We start from the raw sequence: 12294 nt of genomic DNA, 5'->3' as shown, positions 1-12294 counted from the left end.
TTCCTCCTTTCTCCTCCTCCTCTCACTTCCTCCTTTCTCCTCCTCTCCCTCTCCCTCCTCCCTCCCTCTCCCCTTTCTGCTCCTTCTCTTTCTCCACCTCCTCGTTCCCTGCCTTGCTCTCTGTTTTTCTGCCTTTCTCCCCCTCTCCTTCCTCCCCCTTCCTCTCTCTCCCCCTCTTCCTTTCCCTCCCTCTTCCTCTCCCTCTCCTCCCTCCCTCTTCCCCTTCTCCTCCCCCTCCTCCTCTTCCTCCCTCCTCCTTTCTCCTCCTACTCCCCTCCTCCTCCTTTCTCCTCCTTTCTCCTCCTCTTTCTCTGTCTTCCTCTCCCTCCTCCCTCCCTCTTCCCCTTCTCCTCCCCCTCCTCCTCTTCCTCCTTTTTTCTCCTCTTCCTCCTCCCCTTCTCCTCCTCCTCCTCCTCCTCCTCCTCTTCTTCCTCTTCTCCTTTAGTACAGGGTCTCACTACTCACACTGATTCTCCTGTTTTCAGCCTCCCAAGTGCTGGGATTACAGGTGTGCACCACCACACCCAGACTCAATCACCATCTGTGCCCCAGGGGCCAGGCCAGCACTACACAGCTAGAATCAAATCCCAGTCCCTTCATCTGCCTAAGCAGGCGCTTTAATCCGCTCAGCTATCTGGCTGCCCCAACCCCTTCCTCTTTACACAATTGTTTTACAAATTTTTTCAGTGAGTATATGTTACATTTAGAATCATCAGATCACTTCTCTACCTTTTGGCTAAGATCAAGTATAGAATCATTATTAGAGATTTTGATTCCAGACATGTTTTGGCCCAGCATATATAGAGTCATAAAAACACATACCTTCTAATCCTATTCCCTTGTTTCATAAATCAATGAACAAAGTCTCAGAGAAGTGACTTCCATAAGACACAGTGCCAATGACATCTTGTCACCTGGCATGCACATAAAAACGGCTTTTCATTTGCATGGTGGTTCTCAGTGCCAAAATTACAAGCATTAATTACTAAAAGAAGGTGGCATCGGAGTGTCTGGCAGGAGAAACCCATTGGTGGGGGTTGCTAAGCAATGAGGGCTAGGAATGACAGGAAGTTGTGTTCTTCCCCAGAAAGCTCGGACCTGTTCCGTATCCTGTGCTTCCACATGGCCATGAACACAGCTGGAAACTAGTCAGAAAGGATGAGGCCTCCTTCATCCCTCTCTCCTGTGCCCCTCAAGTTCAAGCTCCCAGCCGTGCGCTTTGGGCACTAGGGTGTCTAGTGCTTCGGTGAACACTTAAGCCTAAGAGAAAAAGTAGGTGGCCATATTGGCAAGCTTTCTTATGTTCCTTGAAGTGCGTATTTTGTCCTTTCCCATCCTCTTCCTCTCCCTCTCCTTCCTGGAAAAGGACACCTGACATGGGGCCCAGACTTTCCACTCTCAGGGATCACTGGGCAACCCTTAGTTACCAAAGGATTCTCTAAAATGGAATGGGTGTTCGTTGGAAAGAGTGTTCATTGGTTAGTGCTAAATAAAAATGACAGGTCCTGGCCTTGGAGCAGGCAGCAGCCTGTGCTGGAGACAGCCTGATAAACCACAGTGGCTATAGTGTTGGGCTAGTCCGCGAGAGGATGATGTGCTAGTGTGGGTTACAGATACACTGGCTGTCCTTGGGAGGCCTGGGAAATTTCTTTTTACAATGTCTCGGCACTCATTGTAAAAAGAGGCCCGACTGCCCTTTCAACAAACTAATGTGGATGCACAGAGAGCAAGGGTCTCCGCTGGCTCTTCATAAAGGGTCTAAGAACAAAGTGGCAGAATACATGGTCCAGATTTAGTAGCTACTATAAGGGTTAATCGACCTGTACATCTCTAAGTTATGACTTAGGGTAAAATAAGTTAAGGCAACCCATTCGTTAAGAGAAAATAGCCAGCCAAAAAATAAACGATTCTGGGAAAGCAAGTCCTGCAGATATTCTGAGAGACATCTGTGGACCAGGAAAGTGTGCAGTCGCCTTGATGTGTCCTGGAACACGTAAAAGGACATAGTGAGCTGTGAGGAGGTCCAGCACTGCAGTCCACACTCCAGAGAAAGCTGTGGCCCAGTGGCACCGGCTGAGGAAGCTGCTACTGATTCCCTGGGGGGACGCGAGGGCATGTTCAGGTGAGGTGTGGCCAGGGCGAAGTGCCGGCGGCCCAGCAGTTTTATCCCGCGCTGGGGGTGTTGGCCTGTAGGTTGCTAAGCCGCATTGGAGGAGGAGGGCAAGCGAGATAAGACCTGATCCAAAGGCGCGCTGTGCGGTCCGGTCCGTAGGTCTTGCTGCTCTTCCCTCCTGGGGTATTCATTTTACGCACCTACGTTCAGGGTGGTGACGTTGATGGTTATGAATGTAGATGGCTTAGTGCTACCGAGCCACACTCTATAAGATGGGTAAAATGTAAACTTCACTGTGTGTGTGTTTTACCACATCTTGTAAAATTAAAAAATGGCACTTAACCTTTTTTCACGCAGATCTTTATCCTGATTCTCATGAAACTCCTGTTGTACGTCTTGTAGCATTTAAGAAGCTGTTCTGATAGTTATAAATCAAGTCGTTTGTATCCACGCATTACTTCCCCAACTACCACAAAGTCTGTTATCAGTGTGAGTGCAGGAAGTGCTGTTGTGCAGCAAAGCCTTTTAATAATAAGATTAGCCACTGTTGATTAAGCATCTAATGCCCTAGAACTTTCTAGACTGTTGATCAAGCATCTAATGCCCTAGAACTTTCTAGATTGTTGCGAGTGGTGATGCTCATTTCACATTAATACCCGTGAGCAGCAGTATTCACTTGCACGCAGGGAAAACAGATACGGAGCACTTAACTAACATTAAATTGCTCAAAACTGGATCCAGCTGTCTCGCACCCTTCCTCTCTTCAGAGTCGCAGCACCGCACCTTCCTGTGGTTTTCTTTATTGTAGATGGACATGCTGGCAAACGCGCCTCTTTCCTTCCCAAGTTCGTGTTGTGCCGAATTTCATCAGATCCCTGTAAGGAGGTGGCTGAGGTCTGTGTTCTTAGAAAGATGCAAACCAGAGTTCCTGTTGGTGTAAGTGTTGGCAGCTTAACAGGCAGAAAAACATTATCTCAGCAGTGTAATGAGGAAATTGGAGTCACTGTTGCAAAAAAAACAGGTGCAAAAGACAGATAACTTGATCTCAGCTTTAAGGAAAGCGGCCCTACTGGCCTTGGGTGATGCGGATGCTGACGTGCCCGGGAGTGTGCAGAATGCACTGTGTGACTTCGATCCGACCTCGGCACGAGAGCTTCTTCCCTGTCTACCTGAGCGTGTTGTGAGCAGCACACTGCGGGCCAAATCGTAGGCAAGGGTGTGAAATGTCCAGCAGACTTTACTACAACCACTCGGGTTTCCCTGCGCCTTGTTGACTTCAATGGCACCATCTCCTTCGGATTGAAGCGCACCTAAGCATGCTCAGGGCCTCAGCGACCCGCTGAGCTCCAAGGAATACATCTCGGGCAGCCACAAACCACGTGAGTGTCCAGTCTGCAGCAGCGCGCTTTATTTTATCCATACAGCGAATCAAACTCAGGACCTCGCGCTTGTCTGACAGGTGCAGTGCTGCTGAGCTCTCCAGCCGGCCCAGCGACACGGCTCCTAATCCCAGCCGGGGTCTTCCCTCTGGCCTCAGCTCCATTGCTCGCTACGTTCGCCACTGCTTCGATGCTGGTAACTGAGCTCTGTGCACACAAGACTTCCTCAGCTCATCAGACTGAGTATAGAAACAGCCTCTAGGAGCCTAATGCATTTTTGAAAAGCAGGGGCTTTGATGTATATACTTAAAAAGTAAGCTCTGTAATATATATATATCAATGAGCTGTAAGTCGAGGAACTGTGAACTAATGGTTTGGATACTATTTAAAACCATAAAAGTAAAAGTAAAATTGAAGAAGTTGAAAGCAAAGCAGCATTGTCAGTTTGCTGTGTTTCCTCTGAAACTCTTTCACTTGCAGCGTTGGAGCTACACCCTTCGTACTGGTCAGCGTGGTGTCGGGCGCAGGCGTGCCGAGGACCCACGGGACGGGTGCGCCTCCGGTGGTGTGAGGGCCTCGCACCGTCCCGGCCCTCGGCCTGCCCCGCGGTCAGCTCTGTCTCCTGCGCTGTACCCACCCTTTGTGTTGCTCCTGGCTTGGCTCTGAGCCACCTGCTATTTTTAAATGGATTTTTAAAATCAAGAAAACTCTTATTGTTGGCACCATATCTATGAGTTTGGGAAGGTTTTATTCCTTTAAGTTGTTAGGTATTTCCATTTCTTATGCCAGGGGTCAGCTGGTGTCATTCTCCAAGGGTTTTATGTTTGTTTGTCTGAAAAATTTATTGCTTGCTTCTTATTTTCAAAGAGTGTGTTTGCTGAATGTAAATGGCTGTTTTGAAGGATTCTTTCAGCACTTGAAAACATAATTCCCTTGTTGTCTGCTCTGCCTATCTTATAAGAAGTCCACAGTCATTTTTGTCTGTATTTTTCTATGTAATAGCTATTTTTCTATTGTTTAAAAATAGGAAATTAGGCTGGCCAGATAGCTCAATGGATTAAAGTGCCTGCTTAGGCCAATGCAGAGGCCGGGGTTCAATACCTGGCCTGCTGTGCTGGCCCTGCCCCCAGGACACGCTGAGGTGGCGGTTGAGACTGGGCATGGTGGCCCGCGCCTGTAATCCCAGCGCTTGGGAGGCTGAAAAACAGGAAGGAGCACTACAAATCTAATTTGTGTAGTGAGACTCTGTAGACCCTGCACTAAATACACTAAAAAAATAGGAAGTTATTAATAGTTAATGTATCTTGTATTGTTATCTTCAAAGTAGTTGTTCAGGTTACAGGACATAGGCATACATGATTGATTAGACAATATAAGCACAAGATGTTCCCATCAATGAACTAAAAGAAGTTAGTAGTATAACTATCTTAGCTATCTGTATGTGTGTGTGTATATATATATTCTGTTTTGTACAATACTCTTCCTGTATTTTCACCAGTTTTATCATGATGTGGGTTGTTCTGTGTTCCCCTATTTAACATCTTTGAGTTTCTGCAGTCTGTGGGTTAGACTTTTCATGAACCTGGGTAGTGTTCAGCCCTTAGCTCTTCATAAGCACAGAAAAGAATGAATGGAGTCTCTGCACCCACCGAGGGGCCTCGCTGTACTCCCAGCTCAGCCCTTGAAGCACCTGAAGTGGGCAGGGGCTCTGAGGCCCAGGCCGATGAGCTGACCTGTGTGCGCTCCTTGCCTGCCCCCACGCCCCGGAGCGGCTGCATGCTCGGGAGAATTGAGCCCAGCACGCCCTGCCAGGGAGGGAGGTGACGACCAGCACGCGGTGTGACAGCAGAGTCCGAACCGATATCACAGCCCTGCTGGCCTCATGGACATCACCAGCACGAGACGATGGGGAGGATTTCCATCCGATCCCTGACACTGCTCAGTGCATGTCACGCACCCAAGGAGGCCAAGTACAAATTAGGTGGAGTGAGAAAGTTCTCTGTGGACGCAAAAGGAATCCATCGCCTGCTGAGCCCTGGAGCTCCTGCAGTTCCTCATCCTGACCCCTGCATCAAGATGAGCGATGCCACGCAGGTCATCTGGGGAGTGGCACAGTCCCTGAGGTCATCGAGACCTACACAAGAGACCTGCGTGTGGCGGCCAGAGACATGGGAAGCACTGGTGTGAGCCCGGACAGGAGGACTCGCTGGGCTCATGTGACATGGTTCATGTGAAGGGCGCCGCCAACAGCTGCTCGGCTGCTGAGCCCTCCAGCTGGCAAAGGGCAGCAACGCTCAGCTGTCTCCTGGAACTGGGACCTGCTTCAGTGTTGCTGCAGAGCGAGGCGAGCGGGCAGTGGGCAGAGTCTGGATGACGGGGGAGAGGGGCAGCCTCTGCATGTAAAGAACACTGCATGCTTAACTACTGCTTTTAATTACTTTTAATGTGCTTTCAATCCCTTCATTTTTCTTGCTTCTTTGTATAACTAGCGAGAAATCCATCAAAGTGCATCTCTAGTAGTCGGGTAAGTATCATATGAGATTTTTATTTATATTTATATACATTCGCTTGCACACTCACACACCTGTACTGGGGACTAATGAACAATTGACTTATTACAGGCTACAGTTACATAAAAAATGCAGCTCACTGCCTTGGATTAGTTATTGTCATAAATCTTTGGAATACAAGAATTATCTCTATTTTAAAAATAAAACCACAAGTGAGTTAAATAATTTGCCTCTGATCCTGTGGCTGGGTAGTGGCTGGGCCTCAATTTAATGTAAAGGTTTGGACCTTTGAGAAAGGATTTTTTTTTTCACTTTATTAAGAAAAAAAAAAATAGGCCAGGAAGATAGCTCAGTAGAATAAGCGCTTGCCTGGCAAGCACAAGGGCCTGAGTTCAATCTCAGGTTCCCAGCAAAAAAAAAAAAAAAAAAGAGAGAAAATAGCAATGAAACAATTTCAAAACAGGTTAGTAGGACAGTTACAATGTTTAATACATTATATATTGTCTTCGTAGTAATTATTCAGAGGACAAGATGCAGACTTGAAATCTTGTCTAAACAATATCAGTACAAACCTCAATGAAATAAGAGAAAGTTGCTGTATATCTATTCTAACTATCTTGTGTATACATATTTTTTCTTTTTTTTTTTTTCTGCAACAACACGATCTTTTATTTACACTTTTGCAAAGTTACAAACACGTGATACAAGGTTGCCTAGTGGCTAATAGCTGACCCTAACCAGACAGGATGTTTATCTCAGGACTAAGGTAGCTTGTTGGCTTTAGGCACCGATGCCTAGTCCCACCTACACACATTTGATCCATTTCCTAGCCTCCCTGGCTCCCTATATATATATCCCCCTTTTTTTGTTTTATTTTGCCAGAGATGAGTGTTCCATGGCTGTTAGAGAAGCTGTATTTGGAGAAGTCTTTAAAGGACCTTTTCATATTTGATGCCAGTTCAAAGATTGTAGGTACTTGGATTAAGCAAAGTAACCCAATATAGGCTAATAGTCCATAATAGTAGTGAGTTATCAGCACAACTGGCAATTGTCAGAAGTTGTTGACTTGAGCCTTTTGCAGCTCAGCATACTAATATAGCTTTACTTTTAATACCTCGTGGTTACACTTTTCTGCTTGATGGTTAAGGCCAAGTTGAAGCAAGACCTGCATAACTAAAAATGTGACTTTTGCTGTCTGACAAGGTCAGTCAAATCCCCTCAGGATTTACCCAGGAACCATGTACAGCACCTTGTAGATCTTTTGTCATTGTCAGCCATCTGGATGAGTCATGGCCATTGACCAATTTGCTCTCTGTGACCATGTCTTACACACACACACACACACACACATACAGACACACACACACACACACACACACACACACACACTGAAATAAAGTCACAAGAAGCTTTAGGCTAGGGACACCAGAGGCCTGACTGCAGTCACCTCAGGAATCCTGACCCAGTGTGGCCAACTGCAGACTCCCTGAGGCCATGAAGATACGATGGCCATGGTCAAACCCTTCTTCATATCATAGTTGATGAGCAACTAGTCCTTGTCCTGTGCTGCTCTTACCCATCAAGGCGGTAGTGCCACCACACTGCTGCAGCTTCCTTTCTTGTGCTTCTTTACCTAGCAAAATTCAGCTCCCAGAGATGCCACTTAGGGACCTGAACTTCAGCTGCCTAGAGTTTGTGTGCAGTCTCCTACTGGCTCAAGCAAATTCTTGGCTCTCACCCTGGTGAGCTTCAGCTGGCCTTGTTGTTGGCCCCTAGAACCACCTCTTTGGGCCGTTTTGATGTTTGGTTGTGAGGGAAGGAGAGTCTGGGCCCCTAGCGGACACCTGTGGTTGACTAGAACTCAAGCAGCCCCCTTCCTGGTGGGAGAGCTCCAAGAAGACTTCCCAGCCACGGGCCAACTCCGGCTGCTGTCTGCCCCTGCCCAAGGGCCTGGCACGTAGGAGAAGCCCTGTGGCCCAGAGCCCCCTTCTGTTCGTGCCGTTGCTCCAGGAATACTGAGTGGACAACGCCTTTGTTAACAAGACCTGTTTGGGTACTATGACTACCTTGGCTGGAGGATGGGGCATTCACTCCAAATTTTAATCACTGGGTAAGAGTTCCTCTCTTTCAGTGGGCTCATCTATCACAAAAAAATCTTTTGCTTTCACCATTGACAATGTGCTTATTTCCTGTGGCAAAACTGTAACTCATTACCACGTCTGTGGCAAGCACAGCCACCTCACCGCAACGCTTGGCGCGGTGTGGGGAGAAGGATGCTCTCGCAAGCCCCGGGTGATGCAGGCAGCTGGGCCCGCAGCTCGAGAGTTTCAAACGTAGGAGACCGGGGGATTAATTCTGAATAGCTGCAAGCACGCCAGTGCGGATGCCTGCATGGTCACTAATGGCTAGCGTGAGAAGTGAATTAGATAGAAAAAAAAAAAAAAATGAAACAAAAAGCAACAGAGAAGAACACGAGTGTTCTTGGGAATGCCCTGCTCTGTAGGCATTCAGTTAGTTCTTGTGGAAGAGGCTGCCTGAGTTGCATTGATTGTGAGTCCCACTTTCTCTTCGCATCAGTAGCCATATGTTTTATGCCAATGTTTATCTTTTAGCCTTTTTTCTGAAAAACATGAAATGCCAGTGCGTGTGTGTCTGTCTCATCTCTGGCTCACTTATGCGTGTGTGTCTTCAGTTCTGTGAATTCGCCTTCACTTACCGCATCGCTCCTAGGAGCTCCCAGAAGAGGGACCGCTGGTCCTGCTGGCCTGCCTCAAAGGGGGTGTGAAGAGATGCTCATAGCTGGATTACTAGGGTGATTGATTTATTTTCTTATCCAGCCGTGGCACTGGCTATATTGCACATTAAACATACTATTGACATTTGTCCTTCCAAAGCCCCTCCCAGGTGAGACACATACAATCGATCATTCCCGTTTTGCAAAGAGGAAGCTGAGCAATCTATGCACCACTGTTCAGGCCACCGTGGGAGGCCCGGGCCTCGACCCCTCAGCGTGGTGGCCGGCGGTGTGCTCCGCCCAGCAGCAGCCCACGCTCCGTCGTCTCTCTCCACACAGAACTCGGCCCACAGCCTGTGGCTGTGACTCCTGCTTCAGGCACTGCTCGGATACAGCTCTCAACCACATCCATGCAGGGTGCCTGGCATGAGGTCCGGAGCCGCCTGCTCCTCTTCAGGATTTCTACCACATATCAACTGGTTGCCCAAGAGTGAGAGAAGTGCCTGCTATTTCCAGCACAGCTATATTCATTTTATATAATTCTCAGCAGCAGGAGGAAAGACAAGGGCTTGCATGACAGCACTGATTTACTTCAGCTATCCCTGCAGGGGTCACTTACTATAGAGAGAAGAACTTCTCTTATTCCTGCCAGTTGAGCTAAGACTTGTCCCCAGCACACGGAGAAGTCTCATAACTGCCCACATAATTCATAGCTCCCACCTCTGTTTTGTCCCCTTGGATGTCACAGGTAGATGAGAGAGTAACAGGGCTCCAGATAAGGATTCATGGGATGAGGAAAGGATGAAGCTTAAATTACACTAAAGACATTCTCAGTGTTTGGGACCTCAGCTTTGGGACTGCTCTGGAGGAACTGACTATACACATGGACTGTGGCCAAATCTCCTATGACAACAGCACACTCTCCCACAACCTGGAAGGCAGCCAGCCCAGGGCGCCACGCCTCCAGGGTCGCAGCCAGGTGGGCAGGCCTCGGCCTGTAACTGCCAGGTCCCCTCTTTTTGCTTTTATTTCTGGCAGTACTGGACTTCACACTAAGCTATGTCCCCAGCCTCTTTTGTTTTAATCTTTTTGAGACAGGATCTAAATGATTAAGTTGCCCTGGCTGGGCTTAAACTTGCAGTCCCCCTGCCTCAGCTTCCCAGTGTGCCTCAGAGTCCCTAATTTCTCCCCACCCAGGCAAAGCCTAATGGTCTTCTCAGACCTGTCATCTAAGGATTCGCCTTGCCCTGCCTTCGGGCCCGGAGCCTGCAGGCCTGGAGCACTGTCAGCCTGATGCTGGTCTTTCTCTTGGAGCGCGACTGCCCTGCCTCTGCGGCCGTGGGTCTCAGCCAGCCAGTGACTGGGCCAATGCCGCAGGAGCAGGACCCTGTCCTCCTTTGGACAGTCTTTGCCTTGCTTCCACTCTTGCAGGAAATAATGTCCTCTGGGTCTGGGTCCTGGGAAACTGATTATTCTATCAGTTGTTTTCGAGTTGTGTCTGCAAGGGACTCACAAAGGTTGACCATTTAATGGGTAGTGAAGACGACCACAGTGCATGTATAAATGGGCTTGTGAATAACAGTTCTGCCATGAGCTGAAATGTTTTTGTCTGTTGCTACTTGTGAGCGCATGGCTAGCCCTTCTTAGCAGCAATCAAAAATCAAAGGAACAGACCAAAGCTATTAAGGAGAGTTTTATTGTAAAGATAAAGATCTGCAGTTTCACATTTTCCCAAGTCTACAGAAACTCTCAGAGCAGAGACTTTTCATGTCTGTCGTACCAGCAGGCAGACTAGTTAGGAAGGGGGGCAGGGGCTTGTCACTTCCTGCTGAACTGCGGCAGTGGCGGCGGCACCTTGATGTCCTGGCCCCTCTCCAGCTTCTTCTCGCAGTCCACCAGGTAGTTCACTCCATCGATGACTATCTGGACCAACTCCACCTGGGCAGCAAAGGGAAGGAAGGATTAACGTGGGTTAAGGCACCTGCAGGGCTTCGGCTGACTGGAGCCACAGCGGGATGAGGAGGCTGGCTCTGGCCGGGTCTGTCACAGCCGCCTGCTCTGCACTGCTTCCCAATAGGTTGTGGGCGGAGGGCCATCGGAGGCCTTGGCCAGAGACAGGAGACCGAGGGATGAGGAGGGGCCTCTCAAGTTCTCCTCAGCTAAGGTGGGTCACTGCTCTGCGTGCGAGGACTCGTTCAGTATGCAAAAGCCTTCTGCCTCATCGCATGACCTCTGCCTCCATCTCTACAGGAAAACGCCGAAGTCTGTCTCAGAGCAGGGCTGCACAGGGACGCCTCAGCAGTGCTCTGCTCTGACCGCCGACGAGCTGCAAAGCCCGCCAGACACCGAATGTGCCAGAGCTTGGATCGCTCCCTGGTGTCTTTCTGGGGGGAAAAATTAAATACCATATTTGGCCATAATATCATGTCTTTCCTGTGCCACACAAATTTATTACTCACAGGAAACTTTGTGAATGATCGTAAGATATGGATTTGAAAATTCCTCTTTTAAACAAATACGTTCAAGTTTGGTTTCCATATATTGGCTTTAGGCAGCCTGATGTAACTTGAGGGTGAGCAGTAAAGGGCAGGGTCACTAAGAGCTGGAGCAAGGACAGACCTGAGGCTGACAGCATCCACGTCCCTCCCACGTCCTCTCAGAGAGGCCGCAGACAGTGTCCCCACGCCCAGGGGTGGGCCAGAGAGCAGCTGCGGGGGGGGGGGGGCGCTCCCACTCAGGTCCAGGGGCTGTCGTTGAACAAGTGTAACACAGTCTGGAAAATATCAGATGATGGGCTATCCTCATGCTGTGGGCATTAGAAGTCATGCCTTTGGGGTGGTAAGGGTTCCTTGGTTGGTGGATGTCGTGCTGTGCCTGCTGCGGTGCGGAGTTCACGCGCAGGACCTCACGCGAGTCGGGGCAGTGCTCTCCCACTGACCCACGCCTCCAGCTCCAAAAGCATTGTTTTGAAGAATATTTAATATTGTAGGCAAATGCTCAAGCGTTGGAGAAAAGTATATAATAAAAATTAGTGCCATAATAAGAAGTTTTAAAGTTCTCTGAATAATTATTTGAAAAGAGTAGAAAGCAATTTAGAGTAATATTCACAGTGGTCAGCACAACGGTTTGCTCCAAGCAGTGGTTAGATTAAGTAGTCGGCGTGCCCGCTGGCTGCGTTGTGGACGAGGCCACTTAGGGAGAGCTCTGTGCGCATGTGCTCACAGGTAGAAGACTGGCTGAGGGCAAAAGGGGTCTGAACACTCGCCGGAATCCTGCTCGGCCACCGAGGGGACATTTGAGTCACCTGTGGGACAATGGATTGCTCTCAAGGACAGGACACTAAGTGACAAGCAGCAGACGCGGAAGGCCAAGTGTCCCCTATGCAATTTAAGGAGCAAGATGAAATAGGCTTGACAGGAAGCTAGAGGCGAGGGCTGGTGAGATGGCTCAGTGGTCTAAAGCGAAGCCCAGAGACCACGGTTCAATCCCCCAGCACCACATGCCAGCCAGGCTGCCCCGTGGTGGGCTGAGCTGGCCACACACACACACACACACACA

At 48.9% G+C, this 12294-nt stretch overlaps 1 protein-coding gene across 2 annotated transcripts in view; it reads right to left on the bottom strand.

Moving 5' to 3' along the window:
* Window positions 1-10411: 10411 nt before the first annotated feature.
* Window positions 10412-12294, bottom strand: part of Ckmt2 (creatine kinase, mitochondrial 2) — an 18442-nt gene continuing 16559 nt past the window's right edge. For both annotated transcript variants that reach the window (XM_004640934.2, XM_023700972.1), the window contains exon 10: window positions 10412-10674. In XM_004640934.2, the coding sequence (XP_004640991.1) occupies window positions 10555-10674 (120 nt within the window). In that variant the 3' untranslated portion in view covers window positions 10412-10554. The remainder of the gene's footprint in view (window positions 10675-12294) is intronic.

The sequence above is a fragment of the Octodon degus genome, unplaced genomic scaffold (genome assembly GCF_000260255.1).
Source record: "Octodon degus isolate 3935 unplaced genomic scaffold, OctDeg1.0 scaffold00129, whole genome shotgun sequence".
Lineage (NCBI taxonomy): Eukaryota > Metazoa > Chordata > Mammalia > Rodentia > Octodontidae > Octodon > Octodon degus.
The sequence above is the reverse complement of the archived record's forward strand: the minus strand, read 5'-3'. Positions and strand labels throughout refer to the sequence as shown.